Here is a 20,285-nt window from a genome sequence, read left to right on the forward strand (position 1 = left end):
AACAATCCATGATCCATGGTAGCTTTTGTGACTAATGTTAGATACAAACTGACAGTTTTCCAATTGGATCCATTACTTAAATAGATTTTTTTTTATAAATATTTCATCAGCAAAGAGTTAAGTTATCTAATGCAAAACAAATTGATGCAAGTAGTTCTGCTTGTCAACAACAGATGTCGACACATTTTGCTTGCAGGTAAATATTATTTATTTTATGTGGGATGCGGGTTGCTCACTAACGATCGCAAAAGAAGGAAGGCTTCGCTAGACATCAAGGAGAAGGAAGTTAGTCCTTCATGATAGTGTTTCTCATCCGTCTTATCAGATATTTTTGGACTGAGTAATTTTTTTAAATCCACCTTATAAAAATATTGTCAGTTCTGATTTAGTACCAGAAATTAACAATTTAATTGCATCACAGGATAAAATGACATACCTCATTAGGTAAAAAGTCCTTCATGCGGAGATCAATTTCTCATCTGTAACCAGAAGCACTCAGAGAAAACCATACATAAATTTAAAATAAATAAAATTTGAATAGTAAAAAAATTTAAATTAAAAAAATTACAAAATATTTCTGACAACTTCTGCTAGAATGCTGTTATTGCTTCTCGAAAGAGAAGTTCACCAGATGCATAATTATTTTTTTATCCCCAATTAATTTTATTATTTATAATTCTAGTAGTATATGAATGGGGTTCCGAGATCTGGCTTCTGGCTGAGGTGCCGAGGTGCCGGTCCGCCATCTTGGATTGTGACGTCACGGCGGCCATCTTGGATGAGTGTAACGGGACATAGCGTAATGGGACAAGTTTGACCTTGACCTCGACGGCCATATTGGAGCCGCCATCTTGGATCCGCCATATTGGATGACGTAATTGTGTGTTCTCGAACATTCCGGAGATGTGTTTTCCGCCATATTGGATGATGACGTCACCGTTGCAATTTTCGTTACAGCCGCCATCTTTAACGTTTTTATTTATTATCTGATTTAAATGGAAAAAAATTTAAAATTATAAAAAAATTCACTTAATAAAAATTTAATAAAAATATTTAAAAATCAAACATAAACTACACGGAGCTCGGAGTCCTCGGTTCGAACCCGGTGAGGGCAAAAAAATAAAAATGGCGACCAATCCTTCCCCCGTGGTGAATGCTGGCAGACTGACTCCCACCACTTTTTTTCAAAGCATATATATATCGTCACCTAGTAGAACGTCATGACTGCCATCTTGTCTTTGATGCTGGAAGCAATCATCATCATCATTGTATCGTCGGCTAGAGTGCGCTGACGTCATGTTAGTTTAGTTCTTATCCGATAGAGTGCAGTAATCATTTATTACTGTGACACCCGCCATCTTGAAATTTGGCCGCCATCTTGAAAATCCGTAATTATTTAGCTAGAAATTCGGGAAAAGTTCCAAAATTCATTAAATAAATCACTCATTAATTTACATATTGATTCGATCGATTCACGTCCTCGGTTCGATACCCGATCGATGCAATAATGTTTAATTTTATGAAAAAATAATAAATTCAATAAACCATGTTAAACTTTCGTAAAGAGACTTTAAATCCTCTACTACCATCATCCTATTAGACGTCAAGACTTCCATATTGGAAATTCGTAATTTTAATGCTAGAGATTCGGGAAAAAGTTCAAAATTCATTAAATAAATTTGTAATCTATATACTGACTGATTAGATCGACTAAGGTCCTTGGTTCGACCCCTGGATGATACAAAACAACATTAATATTTTAAAAAAGTACCACTAAAGTGTAAGGTTTGAGAAAATAAAAAACACCGCAAGTTCTTTTAAAAAAAACTTTTATTACATACATACTACACTACTACAAGTACAAAAAAAATACACTGACAAATTAATAAAGCCTTTTTGGATTTCTCGATTGAAACAGTCTTCTTATTGTACGGACTAAGCCTTTTACATGACTTTAAATGTCTATCCGATCCAGTCATCACCGCAGCCAGAGACGGACTGAAGTCCATATCACTTATATAGTCTCATTAGCCGGTACAACACATGAGCCGAAACAATAACCTTGTTCATTAAACGTGAACTAAACTTTCTCGGAGCATTTTTTATAATGATGATGTAAGCTGTCGAGACGTGAAATTAGTTTATTACATTTTATACACTGAAACAGTATTCTTTGAGCATTATTCTGACAGCTGCTCCTTTCATGTCTGCGCGCATTTGAAGTTCTAGTAAATGATGCGTCACAATATTTGCATTGACGCAATGTACACTCTTCATGAATTGAAGTCTGGAATGCAGATGGTGAAACTTCAGCTGATGATGGAACAGCACGTATCGTTGTCTCCTTTGCAGTTGGTATCGGGATCTCCACCGCTGTCGTGGTCTCCTCTGCAGTCGGTATCGGGATCTCCGACTCCATCATCGTTGCTGTCATCGAGGTCCCCGCTGCTGTCGGTAAACAGTCTATTCCGGTCGACATAACTAAATCTCACGAAACTTAATGGAGAGAGCACGTCCGTACTGCACCGCGGCCAGAGGTGAACTGCGGGTCCAGTCGTCTGAACCTCGCTTATATACCTGTGGTCTTCTGGTATACTACATGAGTCAAAATATTGTCTGTATTTAAAAAATTTTATTAGGTACCTAAAAATTGTAGAAATAAAAACACACGAGTTCAAGTTTTACACATTTATTTACAAAAAATTCACAAATACATATTAGGTTAAGGAATCAAGCATTTTCACAAGCAAAGTCTTTAATGCCGCACGAACTGACACGTCGACTCCGGTTCCAACTGGTTCGCAGGCCACAGGATCAGGAACACAGGTTTCCAGCTGGTCATCTTCTGCGACGTTGACAACTCCGACAAGACATGGTCGGTGACGTCTGTGACCACGTCTACGCCTGGGCTTTGGCTCAGTGCTAATTGGGACAGATTCACTGTCTGAACTGCGACGACGAGACACACACCGTTTGGGCGTCTGCGTAGAAGCATCACAGGTCGCAACAGGTTGCAACACGCTCATGTTTGGTGTTGCACATGCAGACGAGGCGACTACCTCAGCGATGCTAGCAGGAAGGATTGTGTGTGGTCTCATGTGATAGACGGCACAGTTTCCAGGTTCGCAACAATCTACCAGCTGCTGAGTCGGTTCGTAGGACACAGGAAAGTGCGCAAACCGCCAATGCTGAGCGCCTCCATCACAGGTTTCTGTATATGTACGTAGATACCCGGAATCCCAGTAGCTGTACTCGACACTGCTGAAGCTAGGTCTTGCGCTCACGTACACGTTAGCAGGATGAAACGTAAACATCTTCTTGCAGGTCGAACGTCAACTGAAGACACGTACGTAGGTACGACATTTATATATGCAGGCTCCTACTAACACTGTGTGTGCCATTTCTGCATTAACTGCGAGTTTGTACAGGCAGAGACACGTTCAAACTTGTCACATGGCTGCATGTCGTATATTGCACTAAGCTTGCGCAGGGAAGGACAGCCGTAGTCGGTCTGTATATCTACGATGTCAGCTGCTCCGTCGTCACACAACTTGCTCAGCCATTTCTTCTGTTCAGGTCCGGCAACGTAGATTATTTCGTTTTGAACTAGTAAATCTCCAATAGTGTTTTTCACTTGGTGGTACGGAATTTTTCCTTCGTACCACTCCAGGCCATGGTAGTATTTACATAGCCATTCGTTCGACCGTTGACTTTTTTCGTCTAGTAGTTTCCACGGATACGGAGGTCGGAAGCTGCGGGTTCGAGTCCGGCCGTCGTGAGTGACGGCAATTTCCTTGAGCACGAATCCATTTTGACTCTGGAAACCTTGCAGGTTGCAGTACATCTTGTCGCTAGCAATGCTCGGTCGTAACTAAATTATCATCGAAAACGAAACAGTATTTATGTCAGAATTTTCACAAGTTTGTCTCGACAATTGTACGAAGCAAGCCGATCGTGAAGTATCAGACAAAAAGCATAGGTGTTTGGTGGAATATTTCCGCTAGTCGTTATCTCGATCCTACAGTCGATGATGTTTGAATTTATTCGATCATCCTGTTTGGAAACGTCAAACACCATTAACGGTGCCTTGTTCTTGAAACTGTCGGGACTCAGTATCGGTGACTGTCTCCGCCCATAGTAAGCTTGCTGAAACTTGGCATACATTTGATATGCTAGAAGGAATCTTCCACTTTCAAAATCCATGTTCATGTCAACGTACGGATAACTTTCGCTGTTTAAAAATATTTTTACATTGCGTATTTGACAGTTATCGAATACGGAGCGACTTACTCCTGCATTGAGCTGTCTTCCGGTCTGAAGCCCGACGATGATGTATCTTGGTTTTTCCGTAGCGAAGCTGGACTTTACTATCCAATTGATACGCTGACTATGAGGCAAGCCAGGATAAGTTTCCAGGCTCCAGGATCGGAATGGCACATCGAAGTTCTTGCCATTTTCTATGTTCTTCAACATCTTGACTCGTTCAACGGTGCTCACTTGGATGTGGGGCAGCATCCACTCGATAGACTGTAGTGTTAGCGAGACATCTTGAGGGTTTTCTGCAGCGGCGACAATTGCATTAATGTGCGTGTTGGCTAGAAGCAGTACGAGCTCTTGTTTCGAATTAATGATTATATGCTTGTAGTCCTCAGCGAATCCGAGAAGCATGGACAGAGGAACACAAACTTCGAACTTCCCTGCGACAGTACCTGGGTCGGTCCACTACATTGTTTTACTATTACGAAACGGAACATAAGCCTAATCAAACAAACTGCGGACACTTGTGTCTTCGCTTTTTAACAAACAAAAATTAGCTGACAAATAAAAATTGCTACTTAAAGGTTGTGCAGTGATGATAATTTATTAGTCATGTCGATAACACTTACCTTGACAGGTCACGCATCTGAGCTGCGGGCGGTTCATTTCCCGCCTCTGGATTTAGACGGGGAATGGTGTATCGGACTCGTAGATTTTCAAACGTATAATGCCATACCTAATATCGACGAAGAAAATTGCAAGATCTGCTTCCTGAAAAGCGACGGGACCGCTCATGAAATACGGTTACCTGTTGGATCTTACGAAATTGACGACATTGCAAATTACATCAGGGATATGTTACCACAGGATGTAGACTTTCAACTGCGTGGAAATCCAAACACTCAAAAAAGCATTCTAACATGCAGTGAAAATGTCGACTTTACGAAACCTGGCACCATAGGTACGATGCTCGGATTCGAATCAAAGGTTTATGATACGGGAAGAACGTACGAATCTACACGCGCGGTAAACATTTTGCCTGTGAATGTCATACGAATAAACTGTAATTTGGCAAGTGGAACGTATCTCAACGGAAGACTAAGCAACATGCTGCACGAGTTTTCGCCGATGGTCCCGCCAGGATATAAACTGGTAGAACTACCGCAAAGTATCATTTACGTTCCAGTCGTCGTGAAGTGCGCACACGAAGTCGTCGTCCGAATCGTTGACCAGCGAGGACGATTGGTGAATTTTCAAGACGAAGAAATTACATTACGTCTGCACTTGAAGCGATGGGCATAAAGTTTGTAACACCGAACAGTTATAAAAGAAATCGTATTGCCGTGAATAAGAACAGTTCTCTACCAGACATCGGTGCATTAACACCTGACAACATAAAGTATCTTCTCAGTATTGGGCAAGTGCCGAATAAATATGGAAGACGAAATCCTCAACGTGGAAGATCCGGTCATTTTTGATGACAGCATTACGAAAATGGAATTGCACGAGTACCAGCCTTTCCTGCTCGGACCGTACGCACTACCATCGGAAGTACGCATTGCTGTACAGCACCAAGATATTTGTACTTTACCTTCGCAGTCATTTCTACGTATAAGAGGCACGCTGACAAAAGCGGATGGTACGCACCCGACAACGACATCAATATCCTGCAATGGTATTCTTCACCTAATCGAGCGCATTACATATGTACTCAATGGCGTCGAGGTAGACCAGACGAGAGATGTAGGCATAACATCTGCTATGAAAAGTTACCTTTCGCTCACGCCAAATGAACTGTCTGCTGCAAAGATGGCCGGTTGGGCTCTCGAGGATGAATATAAGCTTCCGGTTTATGCCGAAGGGAAGTTCGAAGTTTGTGTTCCTCTGTCCATGCTTCTCGGATTCGCTGAGGACTACAAGCATATAATCATTAATTCGAAACAAGAGCTCGTACTGCTTCTAGCCAACACGCACATTAATGCAATTGTCGCCGCTGCAGAAAACCCTCAAGATGTCTCGCTAACACTACAGTCTATCGAGTGGATGCTGCCCCACATCCAAGTGAGCACCGTTGAACGAGTCAAGATGTTGAAGAACATAGAAAATGGCAAGAACTTCGATGTGCCATTCCGATCCTGGAGCCTGGAAACTTATCCTGGCTTGCCTCATAGTCAGCGTATCAATTGGATAGTAAAGTCCAGCTTCGCTACGGAAAAACCAAGATACATCATCGTCGGGCTTCAGACCGGAAGACAGCTCAATGCAGGAGTAAGTCGCTCCGTATTCGATAACTGTCAAATACGCAATGTAAAAATATTTTTAAACAGCGAAAGTTATCCGTACGTTGACATGAACATGGATTTTGAAAGTGGAAGATTCCTTCTAGCATATCAAATGTATGCCAAGTTTCAGCAAGCTTACTATGGGCGGAGACAGTCACCGATACTGAGTCCCGACAGTTTCAAGAACAAGGCACCGTTAATGGTGTTTGACGTTTCCAAACAGGATGATCGAATAAATTCAAACATCATCGACTGTAGGATCGAGATAACGACTAGCGGAAATATTCCACCAAACACCTATGCTTTTTGTCTGATACTTCACGATCGGCTTGCTTCGTACAATTGTCGAGACAAACTTGTGAAAATTCTGACATAAATACTGTTTCGTTTTCGATGATAATTTAGTTACGACCGAGCATTGCTAGCGACAAGATGTACTGCAACCTGCAAGGTTTCCAGAGTCAAAATGGATTCGTGCTCAAGGAAATTGCCGTCACTCACGACGGCCGGACTCGAACCCGCAGCTTCCGACCTCCGTATCCGTGGAAACTACTAGACGAAAAAAGTAAACGGTCGAACGAATGGCTATGTAAATACTACCATGGCCTGGAGTGGGACGAAGGAAAAATTCCGTACCACCAAGTGAAAAACACTATTGGAGATTTACTAGTTCAAAACGAAATAATCTACGTTGCCGGACCTGAACAGAAGAAATGGCTGAGCAAGTTGTGTGACGACGGAGCAGCTGACATCGTAGATATACAGACCGACTACGGCTGTCCTTCCCTGCGCAAGCTTAGTGCAATATACGACATGCAGCCATGTGACAAGTTTGAACGTGTCTCTGCCTGTACAAACTCGCAGTTAATGCAGAAATGGCACACACAGTGTTAGTAGGAGCCTGCATATATAAATGTCGTACCTACGTACGTGTCTTCAGTTGACGTTCGACCTGCAAGAAGATGTTTACGTTTCATCCTGCTAACGTGTACGTGAGCGCAAGACCTAGCTTCAGCAGTGTCGAGTACAGCTACTGGGATTCCGGGTATCTACGTACATATACAGAAACCTGTGATGGAGGCGCTCAGCATTGGCGGTTTGCGCACTTTCCTGTGTCCTACGAACCGACTCAGCAGCTGGTAGATTGTTGCGAACCTGGAAACTGTGCCGTCTATCACATGAGACCACACACAATCCTTCCTGCTAGCATCGCTGAGGTAGTCGCCTCGTCTGCATGTGCAACACCAAACATGAGCGTGTTGCAACCTGTTGCGACCTGTGATGCTTCTACGCAGACGCCCAAACGGTGTGTGTCTCGTCGTCGCAGTTCAGACAGTGAATCTGTCCCAATTAGCACTGAGCCAAAGCCCAGGCGTAGACGTGGTCACAGACGTCACCGACCATGTCTTGTCGGAGTTGTCAACGTCGCAGAAGATGACCAGCTGGAAACCTGTGTTCCTGATCCTGTGGCCTGCGAACCAGTTGGAACCGGAGTCGACGTGTCAGTTCGTGCGGCATTAAAGACTTTGCTTGTGAAAATGCTTGATTCCTTAACCTAATATGTATTTGTGAATTTTTTGTAAATAAATGTGTAAAACTTGAACTCGTGTGTTTTTATTTCTACAATTTTTAGGTACCTAATAAAATTTTTTAAATACAGACAATATTTTGACTCATGTAGTATACCAGAAGACCACAGGTATATAAGCGAGGTTCAGACGACTGGACCCGCAGTTCACCTCTGGCCGCGGTGCAGTACGGACGTGCTCTCTCCATTAAGTTTCGTGAGATTTAGTTATGTCGACCGGAATAGACTGTTTACCGACAGCAGCGGGGACCTCGATGACAGCAACGATGATGGAGTCGGAGATCCCGATACCGACTGCAGAGGAGACCACGACAGCGGTGGAGATCCCGATACCAACTGCAAAGGAGACAACGATACGTGCTGTTCCATCATCAGCTGAAGTTTCACCATCTGCATTCCAGACTTCAATTCATGAAGAGTGTACATTGCGTCAATGCAAATATTGTGACGCATCATTTACTAGAACTTCAAATGCGCGCAGACATGAAAGGAGCAGCTGTCAGAATAATGCTCAAAGAATACTGTTTCAGTGTATAAAATGTAATAAACTAATTTCACGTCTCGACAGCTTACATCATCATTATAAAAAATGCTCCGAGAAAGTTTAGTTCACGTTTAATGAACAAGGTTATTGTTTCGGCTCATGTGTTGTACCGGCTAATGAGACTATATAAGTGATATGGACTTCAGTCCGTCTCTGGCTGCGGTGATGACTGGATCGGATAGACATTTAAAGTCATGTAAAATGCTTAGTCCGTACAATAAGAAGACTGTTTCAATCGAGAAATCCAAAAAGGCTTTATTAATTTGTCAGTGTATTTTTTTTTGTACTTGTAGTAGTGTAGTATGTATGTAATAAAAGTTTTTTTTAAAAGAACTTGCGGTGTTTTTTATTTTCTCAAACCTTACACTTTAGTGGTACTTTTTTAAAATATTAATGTTGTTTTGTATCATCCAGGGGTCGAACCAAGGACCTTAGTCGATCTAATCAGTCAGTATATAGATTACAAATTTATTTAATGAATTTTGAACTTTTTCCCGAATCTCTAGCATTAAAATTACGAATTTCCAATATGGAAGTCTTGACGTCTAATAGGATGATGGTAGTAGAGGATTTAAAGTCTCTTTACGAAAGTTTAACATGGTTTATTGAATTTATTATTTTTTCATAAAATTAAACATTATTGCATCGATCGGGTATCGAACCGAGGACGTGAATCGATCGAATCAATATGTAAATTAATGAGTGATTTATTTAATGAATTTTGGAACTTTTCCCGAATTTCTAGCTAAATAATTACGGATTTTCAAGATGGCGGCCAAATTTCAAGATGGCGGGTGTCACAGTAATAAATGATTACTGCACTCTATCGGATAAGAACTAAACTAACATGACGTCAGCGCACTCTAGCCGACGATACAATGATGATGATGATTGCTTCCAGCATCAAAGACAAGATGGCAGTCATGACGTTCTACTAGGTGACGATATATATATGCTTTGAAAAAAAGTGGTGGGAGTCAGTCTGCCAGCATTCACCACGGGGGAAGGATTGGTCGCCATTTTTATTTTTTTGCCCTCACCGGGTTCGAACCGAGGACTCCGAGCTCCGTGTAGTTTATGTTTGATTTTTAAATATTTTTATTAAATTTTTATTAAGTGAATTTTTTTATAATTTTAAATTTTTTTTCCATTTAAATCAGATAATAAATAAAAACGTTAAAGATGGCGGCCGTAACGAAAATTGCAACGGTGACGTCATCATCCAATATGGCGGAAAACACATCTCCGGAATGTTCGAGAACACACAATTACGTCATCCAATATGGCGGATCCAAGATGGCGGCTCCAATATGGCCGTCGAGGTCAAGGTCAAACTTGTCCCATTACGCTATGTCCCGTTACACTCATCCAAGATGGCCGCCGTGACGTCACAATCCAAGATGGCGGACCGGCACCTCGGCACCTCAGCCAGAAGCCAGATCTCGGAACCCCATTCATATACTACTAATTCTTCATAATTTTTAAATTTAAATTTATATGTTATAATTTTTTCAGAACTCTTGTGGATTTTTCAGAGTGCTACTCGTTATTCCTTGAAATTTGTACACTATAGTTTTCTGTTGATTGTATCCCATCATGTCTTTACAATCATATCCTATCGTATCCAGCCAAGCATATCCTATCGTATCCATCCAATCATATTATATCGTATCCAGCTGATCGAATCATGCCAGTGGTATATTATCGTATGCTGCCCATCGTATTCTATCGAATCCTGCTGATCATATCCTATCATATCGTGCCATTTATGTTCTATCGTATCCTACCTATCCTGACAAATGTATTCTATCATATCCCGCCACACGTATCCTTATGCCCGTACTGAAGACACAGTTGGTCGAAGACTCTTGTCAGATATGCTTGCAACAGGTCTTTCGTAAGTGTAAAGTATGTTAAGTATCTCATCACAGTGGGGCCTTCGGCTTCTGAGACACGCGATTTAATGGCCAGTAACTGAAATTATTTTACTTGGGCATATTTATAAAAAAAATACCTAGTTGTTCGGATACACATTGTATAAATGTACTGAATATGTTTCTAAAATACCTCTAAGAATTTATATGCCAGTAAACTTGAAGTGTCATTTTAGTACACGTAATGCATACGTATCATTTCTGTATAGTATGTGTGAAATATTTCCAGTATTGCACTGGCTGGTAAGTACCAAAATTAATTAATACCATCCAATCGATTTATAGTCTCTTACATAGTATAAAAAGTATGTTCTGGAAAGGCATGACAAGGCATGCAAGAAGGGTTTTACATTTGTGGGAGATAAAAGAAATCAAGAAGTGGTAAATGAAATTAATAATTTACTTGCGTGTGTGTACTTGCAGTATAGAGGTGTTTTTTTAGGATAAATATAGTTTGTAATACTATTAGTGTTATATTTATTTTAATATTGCTTCGAATTTATCATAGAGTATTGAGTTATTATGGTATGATAACATTATTATAAAGTGAGATGATAATTATTTAAAACCCCACAGAATAATATTTGAATATAGAACCCGATGATACTACAACAAGCTATGAATAGCGAAAAGTGTATCATTTTTCCATTAAAGCAATTGCTATGACACCTTGACTTTAATTAAATTATTGTGATAATTTGTTGTTTTGATAAATTTTAAATTGTAAAATAAATCCAAGGCAGAAATTTGATTTCTATTATTTACAATTTAAAGGTATACGGTTGGTTATGTCTAGCGACCTGCATGATTAATAAAAAATACGATTTTCTTGCTTTGATTACATGTTGTTTTTTGCATTATTGCGTTCTTGTATAGTGTATAATCCTGTCCTAAAGTGTTTTGCCACACCCACAGTGAACCATGTATGATTGTGTTTCAGGAACAGCGATTTTCACGATGCCTATTTTAACAGCGTTGACTCTTGGTGCAGTTCTTTTCTTTAATGGGTGGGCAGTAACTAATTTTTTTCATGATGAAGGAAAAATGAAAGTGAAAACGTGTTCAGGTAATTATTCTTATGCTGCCTGTCCCTCTTAACATCAACCATGCTCGTATAAACGTATACGTACTTTGTTTAAAAGTTTAAGATTGAATGTGTAACACATTTCAAAGAAGGGACATAAAAAGTATCGAAGATTCGATAGGTTACATGGGAAATTTATTAAAAGTAATATTTAATGATTTTATAACCCTCAAAGTTATTTTTAATTTTTATATTATTAACATAAATATGGATCTTTTTGGAAGTTACATTTGTAATCAGTCACTTATGTGATTGATTAAATCCACTATTGCGACATTTAAATTGGCAGATCATAAAGCCAATGGTGATCCTATGTGCAGAATATATATATGTATATATATGTATATATATATGTATATATATGTATATATGTATATATATGTATATATATATGTATATATATGTATATATATGTATATATATATGTATATATATGTGTATATATATATATATGAATGTATATGTATATATATGTGCAGCCTGTGTCAGTCGGGAGATCATGTTCGCTCTAAGTTAGCAAATGATACGGAAATTAGGTTAATAAATCACTATCACCTCCCCCTCCTCCCCTTCACCCATACACAACATTTTTTCTATTGTTTCATTTCTCCCCTCCCCATTTCGCCAGATGACACGCCACTCCCTCCCTTTTGCAGCCAGGAGTCATCCCTCTTTATCATTATTATTTTATTTTTTGTTATGTTTCATTATGTTAAGACTGATTGGTGTATCTCTAATGTTGACTCCACCCATTCCCCTCTCACCTCTTTCTAACCAAACTCCTTTTCCTCCTCTACCCCTTTCTCAAAAATAACTTTTTTTTTTAAATTTCTTCATCCATTTCAAACATAGATCACAAATTGAGAGTTAGTTGTTAGTACTGTGTTGCCAGCCATCCGGTATGCCACCATATTATATAACATCACAGATGGATGAGACGTTGGGAGGTAGGTGAACATTTTCGGCCATCTTGAATGACATCAAAGGTAGTTCATAGTATCGCTACGAGGTAGCACCAGTATCTGAGCACGGTGACTACCATGATCACAGGAGTGACCTCGATGCTAGGAAGCGAGTACATTGTCCATTCGGCCACGAGCTCAATTGAAGAGCAGGGAAGTAAATAAGTTATTAAAAAAAGTACTGGAGGGGGAGGAATGAAGATGATCAAATTATAATGACTGAAATTAATAATTAATTAATTGGGTGTGTAACGCCCCTCGTGCCCTTGATTTTTTTGGTATTATCACACCTCTTAAAAGTCCTAGGAAACAGCTGAGCAACAAGCTACAAAATTGACATAAAATTCGAACATCACCAGAGGTCGCACGAGGCGGGGAACAAAACAATTTAGAAACTCCCTACACACAATCCATTTGGAAGTTAGTGGAGCGGTAGATATATAGGTACTCAATTAAATAAAAAAACAACAAAATAAGTTATTTGATCTAAAGGCTTCCTGGTTTATTTATATTAATATTCTTTTATATAGTGCATAACCTTTCTTTAAATAGATTTTAACAGAAAATATCAAGACAGATTAACAATCGATGATCAAATTAGCATTTTAACATCTTAGCAATCATTAATGAAGAAAATATGAACAGAATTTATAGTGCTAGCGAGTCCGAACCGCGAATCTAGCGAAAATTTAACAAGGTTCTTGCCATAGTAAAATGTTTACAAAAATAGTTAGAATATATTGCCTTGGTTTTGAATCTTATGGAAAAAAATTACACTATCACCATGTCCGATAAGGGTTGATTCTTCTTGAGTCACAATTTCTGAAGATATAACGTTACATCGTTAACAATAACTTCTCCTATGTCCACTGGCAAACCAAAATTTATGAAATTTTGTCGTTCAGAGCTCACGACAAGGTAAAATTCGGATAAATTTTGTTGACTTTCAATCAAGACCATTTGTGGAGGGGTGACTCTCGGACGACGGGGGTGTTTCTTCAATCGGTGGGTAACTCTTGCACCCTGCCTGCAACAAGGTCCAATATCGACAGAGATTAGACCAGGTCGCAGACAGACCATCAATCGGGCAAAAGCCCGCTAAAAAGGAGCGAATTGGAGGGAAATATTGAAAGCAAAAGACTCACCGAAGCAGGGTGATGACAGATGATTACAATCATATTGCGCGATCGCCAGTTAGGACATGCGACGCGGTGTCGCGGAAGTACAAAGAAAAGAATTAAAAAAAATAACTATTATGTAGCTATTCAGGTTGGCTGACTAACTAACAGAAGATAAAGAAAAGTTTAGGGAAAAATTCCTTCGCCCGAGACGATTACATCCTATAGCGCAGTAGAAGGCAGGTCTACACGCGATTTATTAGTCGAGGAGCAACTCGACAGAGACGCCGATGTAGTCAGCCCAACAGCCCGCGAATTAATTCCAACATGGCGGCTAGATCGTCTAAAAAAGGATGCTGGGACCCGGAAGGCCGAAGGGGAGATGATATGGCTCAGAGCCGAACGGAGCCGAAGACGTCCGAGGCAAGGTAAAACAAAGGTCTGTTGCATGGTAAAAACCTCTATAGCCGTCGTGCGCCGCGCGCTCTATGGAGGGGCAGTCGAACTAAGTTTAATTCTACTCGCAAATATAGCGCTAGGTTACTTACAACCAGCATGAGCTAAAGGGGGGGGGGGACAAGAGTGCGCTCTGGCGGCCAAAAAAGAGAGAGGGAGAGACTTAAGGACACGACCACTAGAGTGCGCCGAAAACCAGGGAAAGAGAACTATGATGAAAAAGGTTTGATAATACAGAAGTCTGACAAAAATTAAATAAGAATAAAAATTTAAAAATTTAAAAAATTAAAAATAAACTTAAAATTTAAAATCTGTACACCAATAAACGGCACAGGAGAAGTGGGGGAATGTGAGGGTGGTCATTGAAAACTTGAAAGAGGACAAAGAGTGAGGAAGGGGAGGTGAAACTAAAATGAATGAAGATAATGATAAGGGTATCCATAATAATAAGGGGTGAAGGGGATATAGTTGGAGGGGAAGTCTATCATGTGATGTTCAAAGTTTCTACCAGTAGTACTATGATCTTTGATGCAAGAAATGGCAGCCGGAGTGTGCCACATGAAATTTTGAAAGTGTCAGCTGGGAGAGCTAGTGGCATCCCTCTTTGACGTCAGACTTATTTAATAGAGTGCACCACAGTCGTACACACCAAAGTGTTACAATTCATACACATGATGTATGAGTAAAGAACTTCTAAATTTTACATGTACATGTCCCTCCTGCTCCCTCACTCACCCTCTCACACACTCCTCTCCTCTCTTTGTCCCTTTTCCTTTTAATCTTCTCTCGACCTCTCCTGTCTTTCTCTTTCTTACACACACTCTTACTTCTTCTTTTCCCCCATTTCCTAACCTTTAAATATCGTACCCCCTATCCTCACTCCACCAAACCTATTTTCCTCACACACACTTACATACTCTTCCACCTCTTTCATGTTCTCTCCCCTCTTGCATTTTCTCTTCCTCGTATACCTCTCCCTTCTCCGTCCCTTATTCACTCTCCTTCACACAAAACTCACTCACTCTCACTACCAATTCTCTCTGCCGCACACAAAAACATATATACAGACAATCGTTCCCTTTCTCTTTCTCTATCTCCTAGAATCACAAATCACAACCTTAAGGTAAATAATTTTTTAAAAATGTATACTATTTTTAGCTGGATATGTTTTTTGTCTTTTTTGATCTTTTTTAGTTATGCCACACTCAGGTATGCAGATTTCCTTTCAATTACATAAAATATTTTCTTAACATTTAAAAAAATATCCCTTCACTGACGCAGGTGCTAAATGAGAAGCTTAAAGCAGTATGTACATATGTACATGTAATATTAATTTACAAATATTTAAAATTAAATAAATTTCTGTACAAGGAACAAAAGTTATTTTTCTAACACCTTCTCGAGAGTATATCAATTTAAACACGAGTATTAAAAAAAAAAACACAATTAGGCATAACCATAAATAAAATTACGTAAGAGTCCTTAACTCAGAACAAATTTTAAATGCACTCTCACGATGCAAATCGCCTGGAACTTCCACAGCTAGGCAACTCGCAATACAGTTTTATTTAGGTATTTCTACGCACTTCGTTTAGCAGACTCAGTGCATGTTTATAATAAGCCAGAGTAACGAACCATTGCATTTATTGCATGCCTAGTAATTTTCCAACTATATGAATATATGTACTATCAATTTAATCACACATAGGAGTATATATTGAAAAGAAAAAAAATATGTAAGACCATAAACAAAATTATATAATATTAATATCTGGAAAAAATTAAAATATGACTTCACGATGCAAGTAAACCTAATTTCCACGACAATTCAAAAACATTTTGTGTATAGCTAGGTTCATCACTTGCACAGAAGTTAGCCTTCCGAAAACACGCTACGCAAAAAATCATTGCCTCATAAAATTTACACCACTCCACAATGACACCTGCACAAATTAATGAAGGAAAATCATCAACAGTATAAACACGCATACTTCCTTAAATATTTTACGTTAAATAACACACGAATAAAATGGATGAGGCAAAATGATAAAACATTCAAAAACAATCTGCTATACACCTAAAAGTCCACAAAAACTTCGGCACTCGCATATCATAAAACAAATTAACAGAGTGAGAAACCAATACAAGAATGACCTGTTTACGCTATTATATCATTCAGGGAACATTCTCAAGGATCATCGCTACTAGATACTAGATTTCGTATAAAAAATAGCATAATAGACAATTTCCTTAAGGAGGCATCTTGGTTACTAGTATTTTTCTAGGTTTCAAAGTGTAGTAATACAATTACTACTATTTGGTGATTTTGCCATTGAAATTGGTATATTTTTACTGTGTTGTGTTAAATTTACATTTGCGATATATGTGTAATTTTACACAAATGCCAGATGTTTACTACAATATTAAGTATATTCACAGAGGCTATGAATATGTAAAATTGTACACATTTCACTATTTTTTTATTACATCTATAGCTTAATCCTGCTAATGAAAGTTGTGTATTTTATACAGTTTTTAATTCTATCACATTTTAATGACCATAAAATAACTAACAAAATTTCAGAAAATATTCTTTGCTTAGTATCAATAAGGTATAATAATCAAATTAAAATAAGTTGTATATGATGAATCCTACTAATATTGTAAACACGAAAGTTTGTAAGTATGGATATATGGATGTTTGTTACTCTTTCACGTAAAAACTACTGAATGGATTTGAATGAAATTTGGCCTACAGCTAGCTTATAACCTGGATTAACACATAGACACCCATATTAATATTAAATTCCATCCCTAAGGAGTGAAAAAGTGATAATTTCATTTTATAACAGAAATAAAATCATACATAGTAGGTCATATACATACAAATAGTGAGTGAGTGTCATTTCTCTATGTCTGACACACGATCATACACATAGTAAGGTCTGGCAAATTAATATTTTTCTCCTTGGTGAGACCAGTTCCCTTAGTGGGGCTCGCAGCGGCAAGCAAAATAAAGGCGCTAATAACAGTTTTGTTCTTAACTTCTTCAATAGATAGAGTTGCCTTGAATTTTAAAGCACCATCGTTTGATGCGTTTGTCACGTCTTAATTTTCGTTTGTTTGTGCCGTATGCGTTCCTATACCATTCATCCGATTGCGATGAAATTTTGGTGATTTGTTATGCGCATGCCCATGAAAGTTACTGAGAAGGTAAAACTATTTTTCAATAGTTGGAGCACGAATCGTGTCAAAAAATGTGTTTATTTAATTTTATATAGCGGCACTTCGTCTGTTTTTGTTGTATAAGTGCGCACGCATGGCACAATTTATTTAAATACTAGCTGCAATACCCGGCGTTGCCCAGGCTGAACACAGGGTGAAGAGGAAATTTTTCGAAATCAGATGTAGTTAGTAATTTTCTTCTTTATTTGAATGTCAAGTGTGAACATTAATTTATATCACTTTCAGATCCCAACAGACGTTGTTCTGCCAGTTTATAGTTATTTACCTGGTCTGTATGTAATTTAGACTTTATAAAGCAATATACAAAAAAGCTGAAAAATAAGAGATTACTAATATTGAAAAGATTCCATTATCTAGCTAATGCTCGGCCAGCATTGCAATACATCATTCAGTTTTGTTTTGTAATATGTTTGAAGTAGTTCCACATGTACAAATCATGTATCCATCTCTCTCTATATATATTTATCTCTATCTACATCTATATACATCTATGTATCTCTCTATCTCTATTTATCTCTTTATATTTACATATATACTTCCCACTATCTCTATATCTTCTATATATAAGTCTCTATATAGCTCTATACATATATAGGTATATCTCTTTATCTAACCCATTTCTATCTCTATACCTCGCTCTATCTCAACTTATCTCTCCGTCTCTACCTCACTCTCTACATATATCACTCTATCTCTGTCTCTCTTTTATATTTAAATAAATTGTGTCATGCGTGCTTACTTATACAACAAAAACAGACGAAGTGCTGCTATATAAAATGAAATAAACACATTTTTTGACACGATTCGTGCTCCAACTATTGAAAAATAGTTACACCATCTCAGTAACCTTCATGGGCATGCGCATAACAAATCACCAAAATTTCATCGCAATCGGATGAATGGTATAGGAACGCATACGGCACAAACAAACGAAAATTAAAGACATGACAAACGCATCAAACGATAGTGCATTTAAAATTCAAGGCAACTCTATCTTTTGACGAAGTTAAGAACAAAACTGTTATTAGCGCCTTTATTTTGCTAGCCGCTGCGAGCTCCACTAAGCGGACTGGTCTCACCAAGGAGAAAAATATTAATTTGCCAAACCTTAATATGTGTATGATCGTGTGTCAGACATCGAGAAATGATACTCACTCACTATTTGTATTTCTATGATTTTTTCTGTTTTAAAGTGAAATTATCACTTTTTCACTCCCTTAGGGATGGAATTTCATATATATATGGGGTCTATGTGTTAATCCAGGTTATAAACTAGCTGTAGGCCAAATTTCATTCAAATCCATTCAGTAGTTTTTACGTGAAAGAGTAACAGACATCCATACATTAATACTTACAAACTTTCGTGTTTATAATATTAATAGGATAAAAGAGAGACAGAGATAGAGTGATACACGCACACACACAAACACACACACACACACACACACACATATATATATATATAGAGTGAGACAGATACGGAGAGATATGTTGAGATATAGCGAGGATAGAAAATAAAATGGGTTAGATAAAGAGATATACCTATATATGTTGATACACCCCTCGTGCCTCAAAATTGAAATCTTTAAATTAATTAAAAAGAGCCTTGGAAACTTGCGGGATAAAAAAAAAGTTAAATAAATTGATTTACCAGAGGCGGCATGAGGTGGGTAACAAACAAAATTTAGGAACTTCCTGTAACAAGCAAGGAGGAAGTTGGTGGATCGTTAAAATCAATAAATAAAAACTACACGATTAACTTGATCTATAGTTTTCCTGTTTTATTTGCCCTGATGAATTATCTTGCTTCCATTACTTTACATACAAAAGGTTTTAACAAGTTTCAAAGATTTAAAAAAAAAAAAAAAGAAAAACGAAAAGGGGCCGGCCCGCGATTATTTAAAACAAAGTACATTGTATTGATACATTATTACAACTTGCAATGTTCTACTACATTAAATTTGTCGCTGATTAGTTTACCATATCAGTGGATTAAGTGGATAGTCACTTATCGCTGGTTTGTCTTTAAAAAAGGGAGGGAATAGAAATAGAAACCATATCACCCGAGTCTTCCAGGTGTGGAGTTAAAAATGCCGAACTGTAGAATGGAAGAAAGCTGCTTCTTCTAATGGATGGATCTCGGACTGCCGAAAAACATACTGGTGGACAATTCGTCCACCAGTAGTTGCTGGATCTCGAATCTAGCTGAATATGTGCATCGCTGGGAGGTCGAACCCCTGACTGTAACAAGCCAAATCAAGACTGATTAGGACTTGAATACAGACAGTACATGGGGCAAGAAATGCCCGGAAAAATCTAAGGGGAGGTAGGGGAGGTCGCGAATTATCACTCACCAAAACAGGGGAGTAGCTTTCAAGCTGCCATCGCGGAGTCAGCCATGGTCCGTAGCTCGCGATTTGCGCGGCTGGGCGCGGATGATTTCTTCATAGTTAAAAAAATTAAAAGGGAAAATTTCAAAACAAAAAAATTACTAACACTATGCAGACAGACTAATCTACTTGAATTTAGTTGAGGGATAGCATCCCTTATTTAGGACGATTACATAGTAGCTAGCGGTCGGATGAAGTCTTCCAGAGTCTTCTGAGCTCGCCGGAGATCTGTCTGCAAACGTGACGCGTGCTGATCTGTGTCGCGGCAAACCGCGTCTCGTAATTAAAAGTGGGCGCCGGCTCTTACAGGTGGAGGGGGGTCTGGGCCGCCGAAAGATTCCGAACTTGCCCGAATGCGGGCGGAAAAAAAACTCAGGCAGGGGTTTTGACGTTGGCATCACTGGGCGACAGTAGAGAACTCTGT

At 38.7% G+C, this 20,285-nt stretch overlaps 1 protein-coding gene across 1 annotated transcript in view; it reads left to right on the forward strand.

Moving 5' to 3' along the window:
- LOC134530041 (CLIP domain-containing serine protease B4-like) overlaps positions 1-20,285 on the forward strand; it is a 59,658-nt gene that overhangs the window by 4,400 nt on the left and 34,973 nt on the right. Inside the window, exon 2 of the mRNA XM_063364578.1 lies at positions 11,546-11,671. Coding sequence (XP_063220648.1) covers positions 11,563-11,671 — 109 coding nt within the window. The 5' untranslated portion in view covers positions 11,546-11,562. The remainder of the gene's footprint in view (positions 1-11,545; positions 11,672-20,285) is intronic.

This window comes from Bacillus rossius, chromosome 1 (assembly GCF_032445375.1).
Source record: "Bacillus rossius redtenbacheri isolate Brsri chromosome 1, Brsri_v3, whole genome shotgun sequence".
Taxonomy (NCBI): domain Eukaryota; kingdom Metazoa; phylum Arthropoda; class Insecta; order Phasmatodea; family Bacillidae; genus Bacillus; species Bacillus rossius.